The 25,409-nt window shown below is 43.0% G+C and overlaps 1 protein-coding gene across 2 annotated transcripts in view; it reads right to left on the reverse strand.

The window, feature by feature from the left end:
- The window catches only part of XYLT1 (xylosyltransferase 1), a 189,008-nt gene that overhangs the window by 25,115 nt on the left and 138,484 nt on the right, over positions 1 to 25,409 (reverse strand). For both annotated transcript variants that reach the window (XM_035339161.1, XM_035339163.1), the window contains exons 5-8: positions 19,901 to 19,981; positions 7,247 to 7,463; positions 4,341 to 4,517; positions 371 to 633 (exon numbers count right to left, since the gene is read on the reverse strand). In XM_035339161.1, the coding sequence (XP_035195052.1) occupies positions 371 to 633; positions 4,341 to 4,517; positions 7,247 to 7,463; positions 19,901 to 19,981 (738 nt within the window). The remainder of the gene's footprint in view (positions 1 to 370; positions 634 to 4,340; positions 4,518 to 7,246; positions 7,464 to 19,900; positions 19,982 to 25,409) is intronic.

The following is a 25,409-nucleotide window of genomic DNA, read 5'->3' on the forward strand; positions in this document are numbered from 1 at the left end:
AACGTGACCTCTGCTGCAATCACACGGAGGGTTTAGGAGCTGCGGGTATAATACACTCACTGAAATTAATAAAGAAAACGCAGCAGCGGGGGCAGCAGCGCCCAACTGGATCCTGTCAGTCTTCATCAGGCTGCAGAGGAGCTCCTTAAAAGTGCAGAAAACAGGTCACATAACGTCAGCCCTGACTAACCAACAGTTTATTACAGGCATAAATACTCCTGGAAATAAGCGCTTTACTCTTGCAGCTGCCTGGCCCTGTTTGTTGCGCTCTGAGCCAGCACATCCAAGTGGATGAACCTCCTCCAGCTTCCTGCAGTCCGGCCTGCCTCCTCAGAAACACCCAGAAAAAGACAGAACGACCCAAACTAACCGGCAGCTATTGTCTCCAGCAGTGTGAAATGAAGTCTCGGCTCTCCGCAGGCCCAGGCGGGAGAATGCGTGGTACATGGTGAGCGCGATGTCGCTGAGGGTGTGCACGCCATCGGGCTCGTCATACACGTTCTCCCAGTAGGACCGGAGGCCGGGGGTGCCAGATGGGTAGTTGCCGTACAGGTAATAGTCCAACTGGCCAATTATCTCCTGATTGACCACAGCTTCAAACTTGCGGGCAAAGAAAGTCGGCCTGGCAGTCTGCTGTGGGGATACAAAAGGAGAAGACACCAGATTGAGTTCCCATTTTCAGTTACGACACCATGTCCTAAGCAATAGGTTGGAGCTGAAGGTATTAACAGAACTTTCCCACAGCCAAAGGTGACTTAAACAGCGACCGTGGTTGAGATTCAGATAGAAACTATGCAATTACTCAGTGAAAATGGTTCTGGTCTGTTGCAGAAATGCAGAGCCCTGCCCTCCCTGCGAGCCTCTCCTGTGGAGAACAGGCGGCCATGACGTGAGGCCTACCTGCGGGCAGTCAGCCTGAGGTCTCCTCAAGGCGGCCAGCCCTACGTAAATGCTCTGCTAAGCGTCACCCTTTCAGAATAAATTTCTTTGCAAACAGGAATAAGTTCACAATGCCCACCAAGGATGCTGAATCAGATCAGACCAACGGAGAAGCCCAGCAGAGGTCTCCATACCAGTCAGTAGGCTTCAAGTGCTCTTACTGGGAAGTTCTCCATCAGTGGGCCACCTCGGCGTAGGGGAGACTATGCTGAGGTTTTGAGACAACATACGGCTGTTGTGTGAAACCCCAAATGAAGGGGGTGATTACAGCAGTCTGGGTAGCTCTCCTCAGTATATTGTCATTGCAAACAACATTTTCTCCCTGATTTTTCAGGCAGTACTGCATTCAAATGAGGGGAAAATGCTAAATCATTTTACAACGTGAAAACAAAGGCAAATTAGATGTTATGGCTGTTGCTAATAAGTAGGATATGGAAAAAATCGTGTCAAATAAAATGGGCAGTTTAAGGAAAATCATGGGTTGCACTGTTACTCTTCTGATAGAAAAGGATCCTTTGTTACTTGGACATGGGATTTTAGAGCACTGTACATTGTTTATTGGTTTGAAAAGCATTTTTGGAAGAAAAATGAATTGAGTGTGACAAGTAGCCATTTAAAACATCAGAAATTCAACATTTTCCATATCTATCTCTTACGATGCATTTTATCCCTTCTGTTTAAGGACAGACAGAACAAATAACACACAACTCCATCATTTGCGTCATCCAATTAAATGGTTCAAGTGGGTCAGTTATTTTGAAATAATGGCTAGGATAACCCTAGGAGTCAACTCGCATTAAGGTAAGGTACGCTTTTAAAACTCGGTCACAATTCCTCAATCACTTTATGAACTACTCTGTAGGCACATACTCTCACAGGAAAAGAGACTATTTACAGCAGAACAGCTAATGCAATGTGTGAACATATCTCACTGAAAACAAAGCTGTAGGAGGTTATTTAGACAGAGCTAATGCTGGTGAATAAAACAGGGCAGGGTCATTCTCCACTCTTAAGGACAAGTGGGGTGTGATGCAGCTTGAATCCATATGGCTTGGGCTGTTCCCTATGGACAGAGGGGCCTCATTTACCTGCACTTGCTGTAGAGAACAACCCCTGGCCCTTTCTCCTGAGCCATGCTCAGGCATTGCTAGTTGGCATGGGTCAAAAATATGCCACAGAGAATGCTAACATTTAAACACTGGATTACTGTGTGACAGTTCTTTGCCCATGGCCTGGTCTTGCTTTGTTTATTGGTGTAATACAATAAAGATGGCTACTGTAACTTAGGACAAAATATGGCGCTTTCACCTGACTCTAGTGACACAAATTTCTTTCACGTCTGGTTTCTGAAGCAGTTATCCTCATAGCTCACAGAGATACCAGAATCACTGCACAGCTTAGGTTCTTTCCCTGCTGTTCATTCTTCGCATATTTGCAGAAAAAAAAAATAATTTGAAGCAACGATTGTTTTATTTCTCTTAGTGCGTAAATGCTTTGTTGGTCTCCTCAGAACGAACTCTCTAAGTCAGACACTACCCTTAATTCAAGAGCCTTCTTCAGCCCTTCTCCCCATCTGCCTCAGACAGGTCTGGCTAGCTTCTAGGGAAGCAACACAAACATCTGGATATCAAGACTGTGATGCAGCATGTCTATTAGTCCCAAATACCCATTTGGCAGGAACTGGTATAATTTTGAAAAAAAAATCTGTGCAAGAAATTTAAGATAACTGTCATGGCAGAAGACATTACTTTTTCTCTGCAGGTGCTAACCATGTTGTGCCAGGAGCCACCTCCTGCTGCCTTGCTCGGGAAGGCTCTCCACATGCAGGAGGGATGAGGAAGGCTCTTTGTTGTCAGCCTGGAGACCCTGCGGCACTGGAACATGTCATTAGGCAGGCAGGCAGCAAAGCGTCCTGTGGGCACGGTGCTCAGAAGAGGCAGAGCAGCATTTTGCTTGTATGGATTTGTTGCTGTGGTGGCAACAGGATTCTGGGAGAGATACCACCCGTGGCTGAGGCTTCTCAGCTTCTGACCAGTCCCATAGAGATTTTTTGCTCTGCACTTGACACAATTGCACGTACACTACTGGTTTATACACTACTCAAAACCCATCAGCTTTTCAAAGTGCTTTGTTTTGCCTTGCTAGTGTTTGGGCATGGGTTCTGAGGTGCCAAGGAGTTCAAAGTGCCTGAGATTGTTGAAAATTCTTTTGAGGATGTTCATTTCTACTCTGAGGTAGCACACGCTGTGGACTCTCTGATCTCCTCCTTTGCAGCTTGCTTTGTGCCTCTGTAGGAACTGCTGGCAAGCCCTCTGGTGCGGTGTGTTCATCTGAGGGGCTCTCTCATCGGGCAAGTGTCAGAAGTTGCCTTTACATCTATTCTAATGCTGATCTTTCCCTTGCTGCTCAGTTTGCCCAATTGTTTTCTGAAATGTTGTTGTGGGTTGTTTTCCCAGCCCAGAGCAGGTCAGTCTTTGCGGACTGGCAGGAGCGTTTTAAGGCTTGTCATTTATTGTGTGCTGGAGATTTTCCTGGGATCAGTCTGGGACAGCAGAGCCCCTTAGATCACATCTCCTTTGCTCTTTTTGTGAGCCCCTCTCAGCCCGTGTCACTGACTTCAGCTGTGTCTGGTAGGCAGCACAGTACAATAAAGAAATGGTCTCTGTTTTGGAGCAATCATTTTTGTGCTGTAGGGTAACACATTCCCCATCCCACACAAAGCCTGAACAAATATGCTTTATGCAGGGAACCTCAAGGAGCTAGGGACAGAACTGCAAATCTGGTGACCTTGAAACAAGCAGTCATTCATTCTTAACAGAAGATACACAGGCCAGATACAGTCTGGAGAGCCAGTGCTCCCCTGAGCACAAGGATTTGCTCTCATGTCTGTCTTGAGGAAATCATATCACAAAGGAACCGACTAGACTTTTTAAGGCAATCCTGCCAAGCCTGGTTGACTGGCAGGCACTCCAGTCAATTTTTAAGCTTTATTCCAAGGACAAAAAATACTTCTATGTAATGAAAGCCAGGACATTCATGAAATCACAAAAGCACCTGAGCTGGAACTTCAAAAACCAAACCAAACCGGTACAGTGTGAGCTGTGTCAAGCTTCCCTCCTTTTTAGCACAGCAGATCCACTACTGCCAGATCCACCAGTCCAAAGAGCCTCCCCGCTTGGGACCTTGCCACACAGCAGTCAAGGGCTAAACAACAGCAAATTTGTCATTCTCCTAAAGTGAAGATGAGAGCATCCTCACACCTCTTTCTCCACCCTGCCTGATGGGGTGGAAGCTTCCATTCCTACAACCTGCTGCAGCCAAGTAGCTGGATTGCTCTCCACACTCTGGCAGAGGTGGAAAACCTTCTTTGTGGGTACCAGAGAAGAGAATAGTTCAGTTACCTGGAATCTGTGGAAGTCTGATGGTTTGAAGTCATTAGGCGAACAGCCACACCAGTCAACGATGTGCTTGTACTGACACTTGCAGCCAAGTTTACGGTTCCAGTTTGTGATGCGCAGATTGTTGTCCACCATGGAGTCACAGTATGGGCTATTTTCCAGAACAGTGTGAAAGAAGGACTGCAAGAAAAACAGATCAGATGAGTACATTCAGGTCTTTGGACTTCCTTTCCTATGGGCCTGAACCTAATGCAGGTGACTTACTTTCTCTCAGAATGAGAGGATTACTGAGTTCTACCATTTTGCCATATACAAAGAGCACCCCACACATACATGGTCAATCGAGCCTGAAAAATCCCAGCACACTACACACAGACACCCTCAAACTGTAATAACATACAGTTGAGGCCATGCCACAATAACCTGGCACAGAATAATCACACTTCTGAAATGACCAGCTTTGGGCATCAGAATCCAAAGGGCTCCAGGAAAGGCATCAGTGCTAGCAATTACTTTTATTTCAGCTGTAAGAGCAGTTCTTAGAAACTCCCATTATTTCTCTTTGTAACTTAGTCCTAATGGTCTAACAGATTTAGGACTATTTTTCTGAGCAATGTATTGATGATAAATCTCAAGTTGTTTCCGAAGACAATTCTCAAACCACAGCCACCACCCTGGTAACTACGAAAAATGGTTTCAGCTCCTGTGTGGGTCTATGCATCTTCTAGCACTCTGAAACCACTGCTAGTTGAATGGCCTTGTACTGAAATATACAGTTCACCCCAGGCATCAGAAGGACATTCTGCCTCCTGCAATTACATCTGAAATCGTAAGTCTTTATTTGCTGACTCAAGGCAGGAAGGAATTCCTATTGGGCTATCCTAATTATATCTCCATAGTATCAGCTATTACATAAATCATGAGTAATGGGGACTGATATAACAGGTTAACAGGTCAGTGAAGGCAGGGTGATTTTAAGAAGCTAGCCATGTATCTTTCAAAGAAAACCTTGTAGACAGAAGCTATGGAATATGATCAAATTTAGCTCTGCAAGAGATAATTTTAGGAGCAGTGACTTCTCTTTAAAATCAGTAATAGCAAGATCTATAAATAACCAGCAAAACACTAGCATGGCTGGCCTCCAAATAATCCCCCTACCCTTTTTAATGTTAAATGACAGCCCAGTGAATATGGATTTTATGCTTGAACTGTGTGGTTAAACCCATAAAGGCATCCATTCTCATTCAAGCGAGAAGAAAAAAAAAACCCTACCCAATTACCCGTTGCCCTGTGTCCTTTCATAATGATACAGAATTTTTTCCTAGATAATGGATGAAAAGGTTATCAGAGTTGAGAGAAAAGGTGATTTTTAACAGAAATGGGATTAAAGCAAGATTATTCAACATGTGCGTGGAATAATAAACTCCTATCATAAGATGACAATCGCTGCACTCCACTGCAAGCTAATAAGCCTAAATTTGCAAGATTGGTCTCATCAATCCCTCAGAATGTTCAGGGGCTGCTAGCGAGGATGAAAGCTGTCATTTTAAAGGCAGTCACAGGGTCTCGTTGGGATGGCTGCATGCTACATACCCTGGGAGCAGTGCCTGACATGCCAGGGCAGCGCTGTACCTGCTGGGCAGGTGTAGCAGAGCCTGCAGGGCTCGGGGCTGTGTTTGGAGAAACCATGTCTCTCCCACAAACTGCTGCATGCCAAACATAAAACCATCCCAGTGTGCGCTCCTGTCTGCACCACGTGGAGCTGGAGCAATTCCTGAGTGATCTAAACGGTTTGTGATGATGTTTTCTAGCCGAGTTTTGAACAGAACAATAAACCTTTGTTGGTAGAGTTCTTATTCTTAAATAAAAAGGATGGGTAATAGTGAGAAAAGCTACTTATGAAGAAAATTCACCAGGTCTAATAGCCTTCAAAGGCTTTGCAGAGGAACAATTTGCAAGTAAATGGCAGCCGGATTTTTGGTTGTTCAGTAATTGATTGATAGGCTTAAAAGTATAAAACAAAGCCACTCTTTGGAAAGATGTCCCACAAGCAAAGAAATCAACTGAACGACTGCAGAAGTAGTTCTAACACTAAAGGGCTTACTCCTCGTGAGAGTCAAATTCTCATTACCAACAGCAGGATGGTCCCAAGCCCACTGAAATCAGGCAAAACCCTCTCTGACTTCCACACACGGGTTGGGGCCCAGCCCTTAGTGTGAAGCGCAGCCTTTACTTGGCAGGCCGGGGCTGAGTTTAAGAGGGGCTTAGGGCTTAAGAGGGGCTTGAGAGCAACCAGTGAGGTGCTTGTCCCCCTGTACTTGGCTCTAGTGAGGCCGCACCTCGAGTACTGTGTTCAGCTTTGAGCTCCTCATAACAAAAAGGACATTGAGGCCCTGGAACATGTCCAGAAGCTGCTGAAGGTTCTGGAACACAAGTCCTGTGAGGAGCGGCTGAGGGAACTGGGGTTGTTTGGTCTGGAGAAGAGAAGGCTCAGGGCAGACCTTATTGCTCTCTACAGCTACCTGAAAGGAAGGTATGGGGACTTAGAGGTCAGCCTCTTCTCACAGGTAACTAGAGATAAGACTAGAAGGAATAGCCTCACATTGCGCCAGAGGACGTTTAGGTTGGAAATTAGGAGAAATTTCCTCTCAGAAAGAGCAGTCAGGCATTGGAATAGGTTGCTCAGGGAGGTGGTGGAGTCACCGTCCCTTGGGGGTGTTCAAGGAAAGGTTGGACATGGTGTTTAGGGACATGGCCTAGTAGGTGATGGTGGTGGTAGGGGCATAGTTGGACCACATGATCTTGGAGGGCTTTTGCAACTGTTATGATTCTAGGATTCTATGATCTCTGGGACAAGCACGAAAGTTGCAGTTTTGAAAACAGAGAAGGATTGCTCTGAATTCACATACCTCAGCAGGCAGCAATGTGTAAGAATAAAACCTCTTCATCTTTGTTACAAGATCATCGTTGGAAAAAGTCACATACTCCACAAACTTTCTGTTGAGAAGAAACCAGTCTGACCCTCCATCAACGGCGATTCCCTCTGGGATCTTCCGGTCCCCCAGGCGCCACATGTGCGTATCGCACTCCAGGAAAAGCCGATCCAGTCCCTGTTTTCGAATAAATCTGAGGGAGTACAAAAACAGCCATTAGAAGTTAATTTGTGTTTTGTTATCAGCACCAGCTCTATAAATAAAGAAGCTACTTTCTCAAACAAGAAAAGGATAAAGAGGTCACTTGTTTATATTTCTGCTCTACTCATAAATAACACAGAGAGGTTTAATAAATGATTAATAATTTATACATTCAGTTATAGAGGCAAAGATCAACAGATTGCTTTTAAATGTCATTTACACCTTCTGTTGTCCTAAGACAAAACTGTGCAAGTTACAGAGCTCTGAGGTGTGAAAATCTGTAATGTTCATTAACTCTACACTCTTTACACTGAAGAACCTCCATAATGTAAAAAGGAACTAAACCCAACCTGTGGGATAGGCTTTTGCCTCAAAATAAATGTGTAATTTTTGAAAAACAGCAAACTCTACGTGAAGGCAAAATGACCAATTACATTCTATGTTATTATTCCATGAATTCTTCTACTGGGTATAGTTAATTAGGAAGAAATACAACTGCATTGCTCTTTGCTGTAGAATGAGTATGTTTGCTCCATTTTCAAGTCTATAGGGAATGTTTTGTTTACTGCTGAACCATGAATACCAGGAGCAACTGCAGAACTGTAGTGTTATGGAAATGAATTATTTGAGACCAATATAACAAGAAAAAAGAGTTGGGAAATCAATCTGTGTTTGCAAACATGTTGGACTGGATGCCCACACATGCTTGGGGACTGTCTGATACAGGTTTCTATTTGTTATTCCATTTTCAGAATAATTTCCCCAAAAGGGAAGCAGGACAGCCATGAATTAGCACACATTTACGCATGGGGACTGAGTGCATTAATAACAGCAAGTTGCTGTACTGAATACATCCCACGTGTTCCGAGGAGTGAGAAACACCAGCTAACCAGACTGTTTATAGTAACGAACATGCACAAGCTAATGGGCCAAGACCACAGGTCTCACCGGATTTAAGACTGCAGGATAACAGGAGCTGCAGAACCTACAGAGAGAAGCACAACCTAAGAAGTTTATTTCCTTCTGGGCTGAGCACAGATGGTGTGAGACCAGCACCAGCCCTGCCCCATGCTGCACTGGCAGACAAAGCAGCCCCCTTGGAGCCATTGCTGCTGGGGCAGCACACTGCCTTGCCTAAATGATACTGAGCTATACCAGCTGTAGTACCAGGCTTGTTAGAAACGTTTTAGGGTTAGAAAGTCAAGAAAACATTTAAATGGTCCTTAAACATGTGCAGCCCAAGGAATGAGAAAAGAAGCGAAAGCTAAGGAGCACCAAAGCTTTCTGGCCTGCTACATCTGGAAACAGGAGTGTCTGCCCCCCTTGTATGCTGACTCCCTAAAGTTTCATTCCATACCAATCAAAGAACCTAGAAAAAGTTATAAAACAGTGTGTATTAATTTTTAAAAGGCCCACAAATGACTTTAGGGTCTATGTCCTGCTGATAGCTCTGTATCTCTTCTCACAGTATGAGAAGAATAGCTCCTCTGTTAACACAAAAGTGCCGAGAATGTGCAGACTTGAGCAGCAGAAATTTCCTTTCCATGAATAAGTTTCTAATTTCATGTTCCATTATGAAGGATAATACAAAAGTCTTGCAATTTTAATGCAGTGCTCTGGAATGTAATCTTCAAATTCAATATTTATGCAGTTATCTCCAAATCAAATATTAATGTGTAAGTTTCATCACTGAAAACCTGTTTGGTCATTTATTTATTTCCTTCAAAACTAAATGCTCATTTGACTTAATTATTTTAAGAAAATAATGGAATTTTATTGACCATATTTAAACAGGAACTCAAAGTTTTTTTTCCATGAAGTCACTTCTTCCAGATGCTATCTCTACCACTTTATCATCCTGTATTCTCATTTTCAAATAGAAGGTTTTTTGATTGCAACAGAACCCCCCAAACCACAAGAACTCCTGACCATTTCAAAACCCCTCAACATACAACCTACCTCAGCCTACCCTACATGATAGGGCTTACAGCTAACTAATCCCCAAAAGCTCAGCTATACAACTGCAGCTTTACTGTCTGAAATTGGCAATGGAATAGTATGGCCACTTTCAAAACAGGAAGGTCCCAGCAAGTCTAGACTCTCACAGCTTCATGTTTTCCAAAAAAGTCAACAGGCTTCTTCTTTTTTTTTTTTTTGCGTATGTACGCAGTTCTATGATCTTTTGAGTTAATGTCTCAAGCAAATCTTGGCATATAGAGTGAAGAAAGACAATCCTTGTGAGCACAAGTGTTTTCACAATAAATCTCTGTCCCAGAATCCTATACAACAAGGTTCTTGGAAGAAAACTAAATGCACTTTCCAACCATTCCTCCTCCAGCAAGGCAGCACAACCCAACTGAAGAGAAGCAATACCTCTGGGGACCCGCAAACCCCAGCTCTTTTGCTAATGTTTCTTGAAGCCTCCCCAGGAACATCACACCAGGCTCTAGGTAGCAGTAACCAAATAGGAAGCGGCACTTCTCAGAAGGCTCACTCTTACTCGGCCTGCTTCACACACAGTTATTATACCTAAACAATGTACCATGCTAGCATAGCAAATAATTTCTATTTATCTGTGAAGCAGTATTTTATACCAGGGGCTTTGAAATCACAGCTCTCTACTGGGCACTTGCTCGTTACCCGTTTATGTTCCTTGGGAGCCAATGGGACCCCGTGTATTTTAGATCTGCCAGAAGCTAAATGATCCTGCCTGAGGATGCAGTGGGTTGTCCTAGCAAGCCTAGGCTGTACTGCTGGCACACAGATCTGAACTACATACCCAAGTGGAAAAGGTGGATGAGGCATTATTTTTTTCTCCAGACTCTCTTCTTGGATGATCCATGTTACTAGCTGCTCTGGCAACAGCAATTTCGGCACTCAGGGAAGCAAGAACTTACTCTAAACATACTGGATATTACCTGAGAGAAAGCAAAAGGTGCTATCTGTAAAATGCTTAAGCCTTGTAAAGAAACCAAAACCCCTCTAACACTATAAACAGTTCATAAAGATTCTTGACTAGCCATCCAACAATGCTTGCAGCATCCATCTCTGAAAAGAAAGATAAGCAGCTGGGGTCAAAAGCATGACCCTACTGATTTGTTTCTAATCTAATGCTGTACGTCATTAGTTTCTTGCTATGCTCAATATAATACTGAAACTACTTTTTATGAAGGCATGCCAAGCTTCAGAAAGAGCAATGAAATGCAAAGATGGTGATTTTCCCCTTATCTCTCTCCTTAGGTTTTGTAGGACTCCTAGTAGGTAACTCCTGAATTAACATAAAAAAACGACCACAATAGTATTAGCAATAGCATGTCATTAATCTTAGTCAACATGGACAACTTCTGATGCTTTCTGAAATCCTGAATTTCAGATAATACTGGCATACCTCTGACAACTGTAATTGCACTTGCCAGGGCAATGACATATAATTGTATCAACATATGGTTAGCCAAATGCAATGGAGATTGCCATCAGATGAAGACACCTGACCTTTCTCCTGATCTAAGGCAACAGGAGGAAAATAATGATGATATGAAAAGAGAATCAACCAGGAGAAACTAAAATGGAGATAAAACCAGGGTTAAGAAAAAGCATTTCATTTTACATTAGACCACAGAATGCTCCATCTAAGACATATTATTCTTTTAATTTCAACTCTGCATCAAAAGCCTCTAACTGTGAGGGGTTGCATTGCACTTTCAAGTAACCAGCAAGCATAGCATAACATCAGAGCATCTTGCCAGCTGAGTTCACCAGCCAGGCAGCTACGGGTCTGAGCGGTGCTGTTTATGCCCTAATGGTCTCAGGGTTTACAAGGTTCCAGATAAATATTTTTATAGTTTGTTAAAAAACAAAACAAAACAAAAGGAAAAAAAAAAAAAAAAAAAGCACTTTTTGCAGCCCATGGTCTGTTACCCTGAGTATAGCTTGTTAACTGTCCAGACAGCTCACGATGGCAATGCATCTTAGGAAACTCCTCTTATTTTGTTGTCTATTTAAATATTTATAAATGCATTTCAGATGAGACTCTAGGATTGTATAACACATGGTGCATTTGTAAGGCGTTTAACACATGCTCCTCTAACAAGAATATAAACACACAGCTCAGCTCTTGCAGTATGTTTCACTGCTAATAAATACTGCTGCAGTTACCTACTATCAGCAAAGATATCACAATCAACTATCGCCCTTTTGAAGAGTTTTCTCCAAGTGATACTGTGTGCCACAGCGATGCTGAGACCCCCACTACTGGATGCTCACACTGTAAGATCTTAAGAGTCCTGTTGCTTTCTGTTTTCCAAAGTCTATGAATTAATAGAACTTCCTTAAGCACCAGCAGCAATCAGGTTGCAACACCTTCCTTATCGGCAGTTTTTTGTCTAGTAAGAATACATTATTAAGTCAAAAAGGTTCTTCCTGTATGTTTTGTGTTTCTGGCCTCTTGCCTAGAAAACTTCTGCCAAGGTTTTGCTGTTCTCCAGGTGTACCTACCGAGACCTCATCATCATCATTCTCTGCACTACAATAAGAACAATGAACAACAGCTACTAATACATCAGCAAAACAACTCATCACAGGTCTAAAGTCAATGTCAAAGCAAGGAAGGACCTGCAGTGCTTGGAGCTCAACTCATACCATGACAGTGTTCTCGTTCATGCTTGTGGACAAACTCTGCACGTTGCTTTGACCGTATCTACTCCTCTTTCAACTCACTTTAGACAAACGTTTGAAGACGTCAGCTATATTTGGTGGGAAAAGTCAAGTAAATATTTCTATGGCTATATGTTCATGAGTGACTGCTTGCTGTCAGTGTTTGCACAGCCTCCTTGGAAACTCTTACTGGAGCCAATCCATCAGGGAGCATAAAGCAGTAGCTTGCAATTAGGTGACCAGGTAGAAAGCACGGAACAGTAATTTGCCAGTCCTGGGGGCAATGCTTGCAACAAACACTTTGTGAGCAATCTCTAAGCTACAATATATCTCCATAAATCAAACACTGAATGTTTCTTTGTAATAAGGAAGTTCATAAAATCCAAATCTGCACAGAGCAGTCTCATTCACTGCCCAGAGATCCTGGTCTCCATGGCAGACACGAAGAAAGTCCAGCCAACTGAGACACAACCCTGAGTTCACCCCATTTCCATGAGTAGCTCTGTTCCACGAAGGGTTACACAGTACTTAAGAAATGTGAAATAATTAACAGCTAGGTATTTAAGCACAGTGTCCACACAGTGCCGGAGAAGCATCTGCTTTCCTAAAAATGTGATCTTGCAGTATGTTTCACTCTTCTGGTTGTGCTCAACACCTCCCAAAATGGAGTTGAACCTCAAAAAGGGGGATAATGTTAAAAAGCAATAGTACCTACTTTGTCAAGATTAGGAATAATTCCTCCTGGTACAACAGGCAATTGGGTGTGCAGGAAGTACAGAATTCAGAATGCCTGCCGTTTGAAAAGGGTAGGAAAAAACTTGTGGTATAGAAAACATAGATGGAAGAAAAGAGCGGGGGAAATAAAACACGTAACACACTTTCCAATGTGCTTAAACTGCGGCATCCTGAATACAAATGTTATGAGGTGAAAAACAGAATTACTTCTTATCTTTCCTTAATTCTCTCACTCTGAAGAAAATATTATGAACACAATACTACCCTAACAATCCCTTAAGCTTTAATGCCACTACACAAACATACATAAAATTACAAAGACTGGATTTGCTTTAGTAAGACTGGGCTTATTTCACATGCATAAGCCAAACCCGTAAGTAAGCACACAAACCGAAATGCTTTTGGTAGTTTTCACCACAGTGCTGTATGCTCAGAAGTCAACTAGGAACATGGGGGAAATAGTGCTTTTTAACGCTATTAGTGTCGGTCATTTGTCTCTCTCTGCGCCCTACAACACGAGCACTGGACTGTGTGGAGCAGCACCAGCGCTGACTTTGGGAGGACCGGGGTCCAGTTCAGAGCAGAGAACAGAGGCGACAGCCACGGAAAAGAAGGCAGTGCTACGAGATGCAGTTAGTGACATTACTCCCTGCCATTTCTTTGGGAACCCAGGAGCTGGGCTGCAAGAAATTACGAGATCGAACAGCTCTATTGGAAGGATTTTCTGACAATCCCCATTACCACTGTGGTTTCCAATATATGTTTAAGCAGTTTTAAACGCAGCGTGCAAGTAAATCATCTGTGTTCAGACAACAGGTCTGATACCACAAATGCTGGACAATATGAGATTTAGTTTTTATACAGTGCAGCAGAAATAGCACAGTATTTTGAATTCCTCTTTCAAGCTTCAAGTCTTGCTTGAAGTATTTTGTTACATGTGGTCCTTCTCAAACAAGGGCATCTTTACGGAAGCCAAACATGTATCATGTTTAGGGCATTCTACAAGAGGTGCTGCTGAAAGGTGATGGATACACATTTTATCTGTCCATTATTCCACATCTGTAAGGACATAGCTGGATTTTTCAAGCTTTATAATAGATGCCTCATACTCTACATAAATGGTTTCTGTTTCTTTCGTATGCAATTTCCTCAGTCTATCCAGTTAATGCTTCAATCACATCATATCTCCATGTGACATTTAGAAGACATTCCTCATGATACTGTCTTCTTGTCCACCCTTTCCTAAGAGTTAACTTGCACTCGTTTTGAAAATCCAAATTTCCATCTGCTGGAAAACTCTCTTTCAGAGAAAGTCTTAAAAAACCTTAATGCTTCTTAACGTTTTAATGTTGAGGGTCAGGGAGCAAACTCTTCAAGTGTTCCAAAAATAAAATCTACAAGTGTTTTTAGTGTAAGAAACTTACAGAGATTATTTTTACAGCAATGACTCCCGTAGGCATTGCCTTGTTTTGACAACAGTCTCATAAGTCCCCTGTGAGTACATTGCTCAAGAGGGACCTTCAAAAGTTGCCTCTGTGTTTCCACCACTCCTCACTTCCAGTATCTTTTAAGAAACATGGGAACAGGTTTTACAAGGACAAAAATGTAATGGCTTACTCTCATGAACTGAGAGTTCATAACTCGTGTTGTTTTTTTTTAATATAAAAATATGCAAAATTGTGAGAAAACTGCAAATAATGGCATGCAGAGATATAGCATGAATTCACCACAGACAGACTGAATGATATGAAAGCTGACATTTTGCCATCTGTTTGTCTCCAATAAATGTCTTCCCCAGATGATTTCTTCTCCCCTCACCTCCTCTTCTTCCCAACACCCACACAACTGAGCAGTCTCCACCTGGGAACACTGCTAGGACAGAGCAGCTGAGCTTGAAGTCATCTTGTCCATGAGATGCTGCTGCTGGAGCAGCTATGGCACACATTGCTGCTACTACATGACTGAAGAACAAAAAGGAAATGGGGATTCGAATTGTCCAAGTGATGGGGGCAAGTAAGTGTGAGTTGCTTCTATATGGATTTTCAAGCCCCCAAATCAGGCTATTAATCTGTTTACCAGTGGGTAAAACAGGGCCATCAATATCTGGCAAACTTAAAAGGATGCTCCCTGCTATAATTATTTTATAGAATGTTCCAGGATCTTGAAGGAAAAGACAGAAATGTTATTACTTACATGACTGAAATCAGATTTCTGATTACTTTACTGGTTCCTCAATTTTCATATCCTTCCCACCCCACTATGTAAGTTATTGCTATTTCAAACCTTCTCACTTACTGCACCTTTCTGAACTGGTGGATGGTCTTTCTTGCATACTCTACCAAGACTAATAAATTCAACCAGAACGAGTCAGTTTCCCCCCATGTCAAGACATACGGCTGCTTTTACTGGATCTTCCTACCATCTTTAACCTATTTTTGTTTTCCTTTGCATTGGCCGCTTAGCATTGTTTCCAAAAACAGAGCAGGAAAAAAAAAGTCCTACAGGGAGGCAAATTGTCAAGCTGAAGCAGTAAAGGCTTTATGGCACTCGTAACACTTTCCATAAAGCAAGAGGGAACACATGAAAGTTAGCTGTAATGTCTAAAATTTTTATGTGCGGTCTTTTTGCATAGAAGATGCATGTTGCTATTTCAGTCACTACTGTTCACACGCAACTGTTGAGTTGAACTACTTACAAGCAAAAATAGATCTTTCTAGTCAGTGCACTTCAGAATACTTAAGTGTTAGAAAAAAAAATTAACAAAAAAAGCATGGGAGAGAAAAATTTAGGCCAAATGAATCACCAAATACTTCACATTAGCAGGAAGGTAAGCTCTGCTGGGAGCTAAGTGGTTAAAATATTCTGACAGCAAGGATAATACATTAATTTTTTCTTAGTGTTTGGGTACTTACAGAGTGATTCATCAACACAGCAATGCACAATAGCATTTACTATGGGACACATTTCCTAACTGACCACCAGACCACGATTAATCCTGTGTACAGAAGGCCAACGAACAGAGTGTGCCAGAATGGAAAACAGGCATGTCTAAAAGAGTGGTGAAACAAATGGGCATAGCAGAACCAGAATGAAAGAGGTGGAGATTTGGGGAACATGGTCTGGCCCTTCAGGAGTTAAGGTCTCTAACCTCTGAGAACTGGGCTGGGCTTAAGAAGCTCCTTACTAAAAGCTGAACAGTTCAGCTCAGCAACTCCAAAAGTACCTGGAAACCAGCAGCCAGAAAGAAGACAACTGGGAAGAACAGCATTAATGAGGAGATCAAACAACACAAGAAAAGAAACCAGATTCAAACCAAGCTTTTAATGGCCTTTCCTTTAGCTGTTTGTATTCTGCCTATGAGCTCCAGATTCTGCTAAGATTTAACAGCATCCAACCTTTGCAGCATGCTTACACTGCTCCCAAATGACTACTGTGGCAAGTTTTTGTTCTTTTTTTTTAAATTTCCTGCCTGTCATTGAACATGTCACATCTGACTGTCTTTATATTTTATAATGCACCAGCCAGGTGCTGTTCCTGCCAAAAAAATAACGAATCTTCCGGGTGTTCCAAATCGGTACAGCTTACAGAACCACTCGGTTGTTCTTTGGCTTTAATAGCCTAAGACACTGAAAAGAGGAGAAAATGTAAGTGTTGCCCACTAAGTGCTACGCAACGACTCCAGCCACTGTATGCAATTTCACTTCATACATCTAGCTCTCTAAAGAAATAATGCTTCTCCAGCTGAGTTAAGGAGCCATTTCCACGTCTGTTCCCTTTTTTGAAGCCACTAAACGAAAATCAGAGCGATGCACTTTTTAATGACTTTGGCATAACTAAAAGAAAGCTTCACTCTATAAAAGGAAGCCTGCTTTCTCTCCTTATTTGGCAGTAAAGCATGTACTGATTGTGAACACAGCTTGAATACAAAGTACATTGTAATTGAGCTGTATGAGCATTTCAGTTTTAAGATGCCACTTCTAATCTTTCTCTCTTCTTTGTGTGATCTGAAGACTACGATGACTTAAAATTCAGAGAATATGCAGTGGTTTACAAGGCAGACTTAGTTGAAAAGCGTGTTTTTTAGGAGCCATATTCACCAAAAACTTAAAATAGAAAGCTGCAGGAGTTACGTGATTTTCAATGAATTTTAAATGCTGAGGTCCTGCATTATTAGTTTACCATGTTGTGAGAAAAACACCTTAGAACAGTAAAATTATCATTGTACATAGGGTGTCAGTCAGGCTAGTCCAGTGTCCTCTCCCTTATCATGGCTTCATGACAGCCCTCTTAAAGAAAAAGCCCTGCTCAAGCCTGTTTAGAGATGAGATGTCCCTGGAGAAAGTTTAGTCCCATTGCCAAATAAGTGGAGATCAGCTTGTCTCAAATTCTTTCAAAAAGTGGTCTCGTTTTGTTTTTTGTTGCCAAACCTTGAGACTGCTAGACTGCTGCTTCTAGCTCTTCCCAAGCTCTTGTTCATACCATTCACCCCAGCAGAGACTTGTTTTCCACAGGGTTGTGGCAAGGCAAAGGAAATGGTAGAACTTAAAAAGTAACTGGACAAATTGAGACAAAACCAAAAAGCAACAACAACAAAATAACAACCCATATCCTTGACTCTTAAATGAGAAAGTCACCAAGCTTGGCAGTGGAAATTCTCCAGCCAGAGATCCCGGGAGGCTGGGGAACGCAGCAGGGAAGCACCACCTCTGCCTCTTGTCTCTGCTTCCCTGCAGGTGCTGCTGTAGGCAGCAGCCCATGGGGGGACAGCCCTTGTGCTCGGTCCACCTGTCCACTCTTACACCAGGTATTTGAGTTCAAGGGTTTTACTAACTGCTACCTACAGAGCTAAACCTCACTGGCACGACCACTGCTTGCATATTAAATGGAAATCATTTGGCAATTGTTGGTCAAATAGGCAGGGCAGACTGTGTGTTTACAAAAGCCTGAGTTAGTGGAGCACCAAAACAGAACGATCAGGCTGCACATCTCCACATTAAATGCAATTTCCCTCTCACCATGTAGATGCAGAGCTGGAAATTCACCCGCTCTACAGAGGTCTAACTACTTTCTGATCAGCTTTTGACCTTTGACACCCATGGAGTTAACTTTTACTGAATGGCCATATTACTCAGAGGCCTCTGCAGCTGCTGGCTTGAGCCCTGTCTGTGCAGATATCGGGGCGTGCAGGAGGAGGGGAGCCAGCCTACCATCACCCCAGCGTATCACCCCAGCATACCACCCCACAGAAACTCTGGGGAGCTGCCAAGGGGTGACATGAAAGGGCCCATTCAGACAGGGCCCAGGAGCGGGAGCGCTTACAGGATTCACAGAGTGCACAGGCAGAGGAGGCAAAATTTCGCTGGTGTCCCACGTGATGCTCTCTGATGCACGGAGAACTTCTGTTAGAAATCCAGGAGAAAAAATAAAACTTGATGATGTGTTCTAATAGGCTAAAAGGTATTGAACTATTTATGGAGTAAAAGAGAACCACTGAACTAATAAATGGGTGGTTATTACTCTGAGCATAGGACAAGTGGCACATTAGCTCATTTTATTATTAAATTAATACCAGATTAGTGTGTTTAATTGACCTAGATTGTTCTAACCTAGCTGAGGTTGGCATGTTCCAACCAGCTTGTTGCAGGCATGTCATAATTCATTAGTTATTTTCCTTAGCCAGCTCAGGGAACTGCAGAAGAATCGGGTGCACCAGTGGAGTAGGAAGGCGTAAGGGACCAACTGCTTGTCCCCGGCTGTTCCTCCTTCCTTTTTTACTCAGCTCCGCTGTCGATCACTGCTGCCAGCCAGAGCTGAGCCTGCCAATCACTCTGACACTCCGCATTTCCCAGGCCGGGGACTCTCCTGGGAAAACTGTTGACTCCGATTTAAATATTATTCCTCACACTGCTATTTTCACTACCTGCTACAGAATTTCTGCATGCACAAGATGAATGCTCATGAGGACTTCATTTAAACCAGAACATGACAGAATTGATAAATCCAGTGACAAGAGCAAGAACCGTCAAGAGGAGAGACCTGTACACTATTCTACCTAGCCGTGGCGCTGAACATGCTACGATGTCTCACATTCTCTCTGTACATTATCTGAACCCAGCCTTACAGCATGGTTGACATTTTACAGAATAAAGAGATGACCTGGTGACCCAGGCAGAATAAAACAATATTTTTTGGTGCAAAGCTACTGGAACTCAGCATATGGAGTCACTGGAACTGATGCAGGATAGGTGTTATGGTACAGAGCTATCAATAAAGTGGAAAAGAGGAGCACCACAACCAAATGGGAAAGGTTTTCCAGCTGCAGAGGTTGTTTAAAGCTTCAGAAATGTGGCGTTTGGTCACTGCTGCTCCCTGAAAGCACAGAGCTATAGGCATTACCATTGAGCTGTGGGAAAGGGCAAATCCCATAGCTCACAGAGACTCTCTACTAGCACAACAAGCTTTTGCTGCAGACTCCCTTTTTCTGGAAATTTTACTACAGCTGATAAACCATCTCTGTGAGAGTGGTCAGCGAGGTGCTGTGCAGACCTGGAACATTTTTGTCTGATTACTCCTCTTCTGTGTGTTCCCAGCCCCATGAAGTGATAGGGTTTCTGGAGCTTCCAAAATGGCTCTAGATGCTTGCTTGGGCATAGCTTGTAATACTATCAATTTCTGAGATATGAATCAGAAAGCTATCATTTTCACATGTAAAAACTGCTTAGCACAGAAGCAGTGGAGATGACAACAAAGAAAAATCTCATGTGCTCCCCTCCTCCCCAAGTACAGCTCCTGAAACTGCCATCTGTGACAGACCCTGAGCAGGGAGCAAGCCCAGCCTGTTTCCCATCTCCCTCTCCACAAAAGCATCTTTGCAAACTGACCGTCAGGAGGAGCCACTCCGGACAGAACAACTGTTCTCAGAAGCAGGTCTGCTTCTCTTTGCTGGACTTGTGATTTCTTAACACTGAAGAGCAGTTGCTATGCAAAAACTCCCAGTGATACAGAAGGAAAAAAAAGTAGCAAAGGAACAGGCCAGCTTACCTTGCATTGTCCCTGCCGTGTGACTTCAAGAAGTTCATATCACGATATCTGGACAGGAATGCTACTAGTTGGTCATTTGTCCTGTGAGAGAAAGAACAAAAGATGTGCAAATTACACAATGAAAAGTGCTTTTTTTAGAGTAATTTATGCACTTATTCTCATTTGGAGACCATCTGCAGAAGGAAGCAGTTGCTGAAGCACTTCCATCCTGCTGCTAAACTCCACTGTCTCCCTGTACCCAGAAACATGTGCTTGAAAAGAAGTATGGCTTTATTATGTCTTAAAGAAATTCATGTAAAATCTTGGCAGATGTTTTCAGCATTGTAACAGAGTATGCACTAAGTAATACTGTTCAGCACTTTTAAAGTAGGGAAAGCCAGCTGTGAGGTGACTGGACCGACAGTCCTGTTTTATATACTTTGCTAGATCTTTCCTAGGGAATTCGGTTAAGTATCTAATGGCATTTTGGTTGTTTTAGTCCTTGTAGCAGAGAAGAGGACAGGGTTGGACTGCATAAAACAAGAGAATCTAGATGTGAAAATCCCAATAAAATTAATAGGTACAAAGGAATTTAGAAGATTAATTCCAATTAATTTGACTGGTAACTTGACACCAGTATTTTCAGAATTTCAGCCAACATGTCCAAGAATGTATTTATGCTTGGCAGCTTTTGTGGTCTGTTACTTCTTTAACAATGCAGCAAAACTGCTCTCTATTTCTCTAGGTCAACATATTTCGGAAAAAAAGTATAAATCATATTAAAAAGATCTTCATCTCCTGAGTTACATTCAAAACCACGTTATAGATACAGCAGCATTTTAGCAGTCTGTAACAGACTTGATGGCGAAAACACCTAAGATAAGCCAGCTGTCAACAGCACTGTACCTTGAAAACATTAAATTAGTATAAGACAGAAAATCAAGTTAAACAAGATTTCTCTACAAAATGCATTTAACTTCTGAGGTCAGGCTGCAACAACTGGGAAATGTTATCAGATTGGTAACCTCTATCCACTTCTCAAAAACCTGAATTCTTCTGTCATCACAGGTAGCATGTCATTATTGAACTGATGAGTAAAAAGCAAGTTAACCATTGATTTTAGCTGGACCAAACAGGATGTCTGTCCATCAGTCAGCCCATGTGACCAGGCTGCAGGAGCCTGAGACCCTCCTTCTATGCTCACTCATCTGAGCTTTAATACCTCCCAGGGTCAGGCTCTGCATCTCAATTTGGCAACCTCAGAAAACTGCTTTCTCTATAGTAAGCTGTGCAGATTTTCACATTTGCTGCTCCAGTGACTCTCTATCTTACTGGGATGAATAGGCATTTAGTGAATTTACTTAGCAATGCTTCCACATGAAATGGTTTCAATGGCTGACATCTTCGGGTGAGTTTCTAGGCAAAAGCCGGCACATGAAGATGATCTTTATAAATACAACAAAGTTTGGAAGTGCTTGAGCCTCAATTTTCTTACAGGACAAAAATCAAATCAACTGAAGTAACACCACTCAATAAAACATCATTTAGAGATCGCTCACCTACGTACAGTATGCCGCTGAGCAGTGCTCTACCAAATATATTTGGACTCAGGGCTGCTATGCAAGCTTTTTAATCATTCTCACTTCCTAGATACCTTTAAAAATGCCCACCCGGGTTTTAGCTCTCAAAAGAATTCATAATTGACATCTTTCCACTCCTTGAAAACAATGGTGGCATCACGCTTCTAACTTTTATCAAAATATTTTTTAGAAAATAACTTTATACAGAGTTTTACTCTTTGTCATTTGAGTATGCTTCTTTTTGTGTGTTGACAACATGGAAATAAAACATCACATTTCCATCTGGTAAAACATTCTAGCTATTTGACATTCAGATTTATGCGGTCAACCAGTTCTGTGCTCAGCATGGGAGCACAGTGAATTTCTATTAAGCTTTCATTCAAAACACTTCTTCTGGCCCTGACTCCACGAGGATGCTGCGCACCACCTCCAAATTATTCCACCACACCATATTAGAAAGAAAATCAAAGGTATTCAACGTGCCACAGATGCTAATGCGGCTGTTAAAATCCTCCTCACCACCTCGGAAACTTCATGGGTATATTTCCTAAACGCCCCTGGCACAGACTGCTACCACGCTTTGTCATGCACGGTGGCAGCGCCATCACAGTGCTGCTGGCACTCGTTACTGACAATGCCTCTGGCACGCGTTGAGCAATACTAAAGGCGTGGGCCTATTTTAAATCTAAGTGAGGCAATGGAAAGCCGATATTTCCAGCCGAAGACATCACTGGGAGCAACATCAACTCCACAATGCCAAATTAAATTCTGCAGGAGTTCCACAAATTTCAGGGATAATTCACCGAGCGTAAACCTGGCACAAAAGCCTTTGCTAACCATCACAGCGCAAACGAAGTAACAAGGACAGCATATTCCTACTGTTTCCTTCCTAAGGAGGAAATCAGAAAGTCATGGGGATAAGGGAGAGCAGTTCATGCTAATGTGCACACTAATATACATATTACATTTCTATCAGTTTCCCTAGTGTGTAGCAGCATGAATACAGATGTAGGAAGAAGTCTTTCTGGAGATGGTGCGTGAGGCTGGAGGTGAGGAACGCATTTGCACAGCTCCCACTTTTATTTCCTTCTGTCACTAAGCTAATTTGGAGGGCGAGGCACCCGGGAGAAGAATTACTCAGCTGAGTACCTTTGCAGTTAGCAGGGAAGGAACGTGAGAGTAGGACGGGGAGAGGAAATGTGCCGGTTTTCAGATGTGCAGCATGCGGAGTGAAAGGGGAAAGCAAACCTCCCGGGAATCCCAAGCGTGGAGAGAATCTGTGTGGGTTGGTGTCCGTGAGAGGAAGAAAAGCAAAGACTGGAGAGGAAACAAGGCTTGACTTCCCTGATGAAGAAGAGCAGGTCGTCCAGATGGGATGGTGGGATCCATCTCCACCAGACCTTCACCAATGTCCCTCTGCTCCTCTCCTGTAGGGTAGAGCTCAGGGGACAGATGGCCTCAGACAAAGCAGCCTTAGGGCTGCCCGTGACCCAGCCCTGGCACTGCCCGATCTGGGACTGTGGCTAAGCTCCCGGGCTGGGGCTCAGCACAGGGTCAGGACCAAGGGTTGGGGGGTCCAAGAAAGGTAAAGCTGAGACCTAGAGCAAGAGCAGAGTTCAGAAGAGATTGCCCAAGAAAAGCAAGGCCAGCCATTAGCATTTTCTCATGAGCAGCCCCCGGCCTAGGACTCAGGTGTCCCAGGGTGTAAGCAGCGTCACCTGGGACTCAAGAACCACACATACATGGCTTAGCATTGCAGTAATTTCAGATCACAGTGTGTTCACTGGGAGCTGAACTGGAAAACGGGAAACAAAAACAGTGATATGGTGTTTGCGTTGTCTGGAGACTCTGGCAGCTTTGCCCAGGACGTGGTACGAGCACCTCCCCACGCACCACCACAGCTCAGTGCTGCGGAGAACAAAAGGCAGTGCTGGCCTCACTGGCTTTAAACAAATCCTCCAAGCACTGGTGACTAATCCAAACAAAGAGCAGAGATCCCCTTAGTTTACAGCTGTGAAAATAGATTAAGAAAATGTTTGGAGAATCTGAGAAAAAGAAAAACAAGCAACTGTTACTTTTGGAAAACAGTGAAGGGTAACATAAACGTCCTTGATTCAGCAAGGTACTTTAACGCACAGGCAACTTGAAGGACGTACAGGACAGCACCCACTTCAATGGGGCTATTCATAAGACAAAACTTACACAATTGCTTAACAGTTCGACTAAGTTGGATCAAATGTTCAGAAACTTTTGGCAGCACACACATATGGGAACAATTCACTTGATTCTGTGTGGAAATCAGACAAAAAAAGAGCAACTTCCGTACCTCTGTTTCTGTGCAGTATCTACCCAGGCTGAACTGGAGATTAACAGCCTCATCAATGAGCCAGCGGGAATGGTTTGTGTGTATGTGACACTGCAGGGCATGGGAGCTGGGCAAGCAGCACCCAGTCATTAATATGAATTACACACTGATCTCTTCTCACTGCACAAGCCAGAGCCAGAGCCCTAATGCAATTCTGGCCATACAGGATCCAGCTCTCTTGCACTGCGTTTTAAGATAACTGCTATAAGAGGGGAAACAATTAAGCCCTAAGTTATTGATTGATGTTATTGAAAGCCCTTTCGGAAACGCAGTGGTAACACTAGAAGAAGGTTCGTCACTTGAAATTGTTAATGACGCTCATGGCACCCATAACACACCTTGTACTGCATGGAACACACACACACACAAAGGTCTTCTGACCTGGTGTGCTTGTGGGAAAAAGGTTAAGAAAAATATTAGAAGATCATTAAAGACTAAATAAGAGCACAGTCCTCAGCAGAGAGGAAGACACATCTTGAGATGCTGAACAGAAGAGGCACCAGCTGAACTTGGTGCAAGATCGCGTTCAGAGCTGCTCCCCAAAGCAGCAGCCACCACCAGCTCCTTCCAGAAGGCTGCATCCATCCCATTTTCTGTTTCTAAGGAGGAAGGAGAGGGAAATGGGTAACAAATGGGTGGAACAGGACAGCGGAGTGAAAACAGCCTTCTTCCAGCGCACTTAAAACTTTAAAGAGTTTTGGCTACATCATCGTAAAGGGCTGTTCCTATTCGCCTTTTGTAATCTGAATGCTCACCCTGCCCTAAAACTCAGGACTTGTTAAAATGGTTTTATTACATAAGGAAAACCTAAAAGGGCAAAAAATTCCCAACCTCTGGTTTATACTTCAGAGCAATAGGAGAGAAAAGGTAACAGACAGTTGCAAGGATCAGCATCAGCTGGTGTCCCAAGTCCCATGTCATTTTCTGGCATTATTTTCTTTTTCTTTTTTTTCCCCCTATGTGTCTGGCCATGCACATCATGCTTCATCAGTGCTGAGAAGTGCATACTGCTACCCCTTCCAGGCAGCTGTAACTCACTTTAATCACAGATGTGGTTATGTGTGAATTACGATGTTGGAATATGAAAAGCTAGCACAAGAAAATTAAAATGCAGCTTTAAAATTGTTTAAACCAGATCTGCTGTCCTGGCTCCACACTCCTCTAGATGCAAAGGGCAAAGCCTGCTGCAAGCACCAGTATCTCTGCAACTCCTCTCCCCAAGCAGCAATTTTATTTGAATTGTGATTTTGGCTGGTAATGCTTTTGTCCCTGATGTAATTTTAACATGTGGAAGAAGTCAATGTGGAGACTTTCCAGAGATTTTATCTCTTAGACATTTTCCAATCTGGCAGGTAAAAAAATATCAATGCCCTTTTTATTGCTACACACACGGGAACAAAGGAACTTTTAATTACCCTGACTGTGGACACACTCCCTGCAAAATGAGCATAAGTGTGCCAAGACTGGGACAAGTCACATCCTGGTCACAGCAAGTGCAAAATATTATGTAAGTGCATAATTAGCTGCGGCAACCGACAAACCTAGAAACCCTTGCCATTGAACACACCTTTATGGTGCTGCTGGC

The sequence above is a fragment of the Oxyura jamaicensis genome, chromosome 14 (genome assembly GCF_011077185.1).
Source record: "Oxyura jamaicensis isolate SHBP4307 breed ruddy duck chromosome 14, BPBGC_Ojam_1.0, whole genome shotgun sequence".
NCBI lineage: Eukaryota > Metazoa > Chordata > Aves > Anseriformes > Anatidae > Oxyura > Oxyura jamaicensis.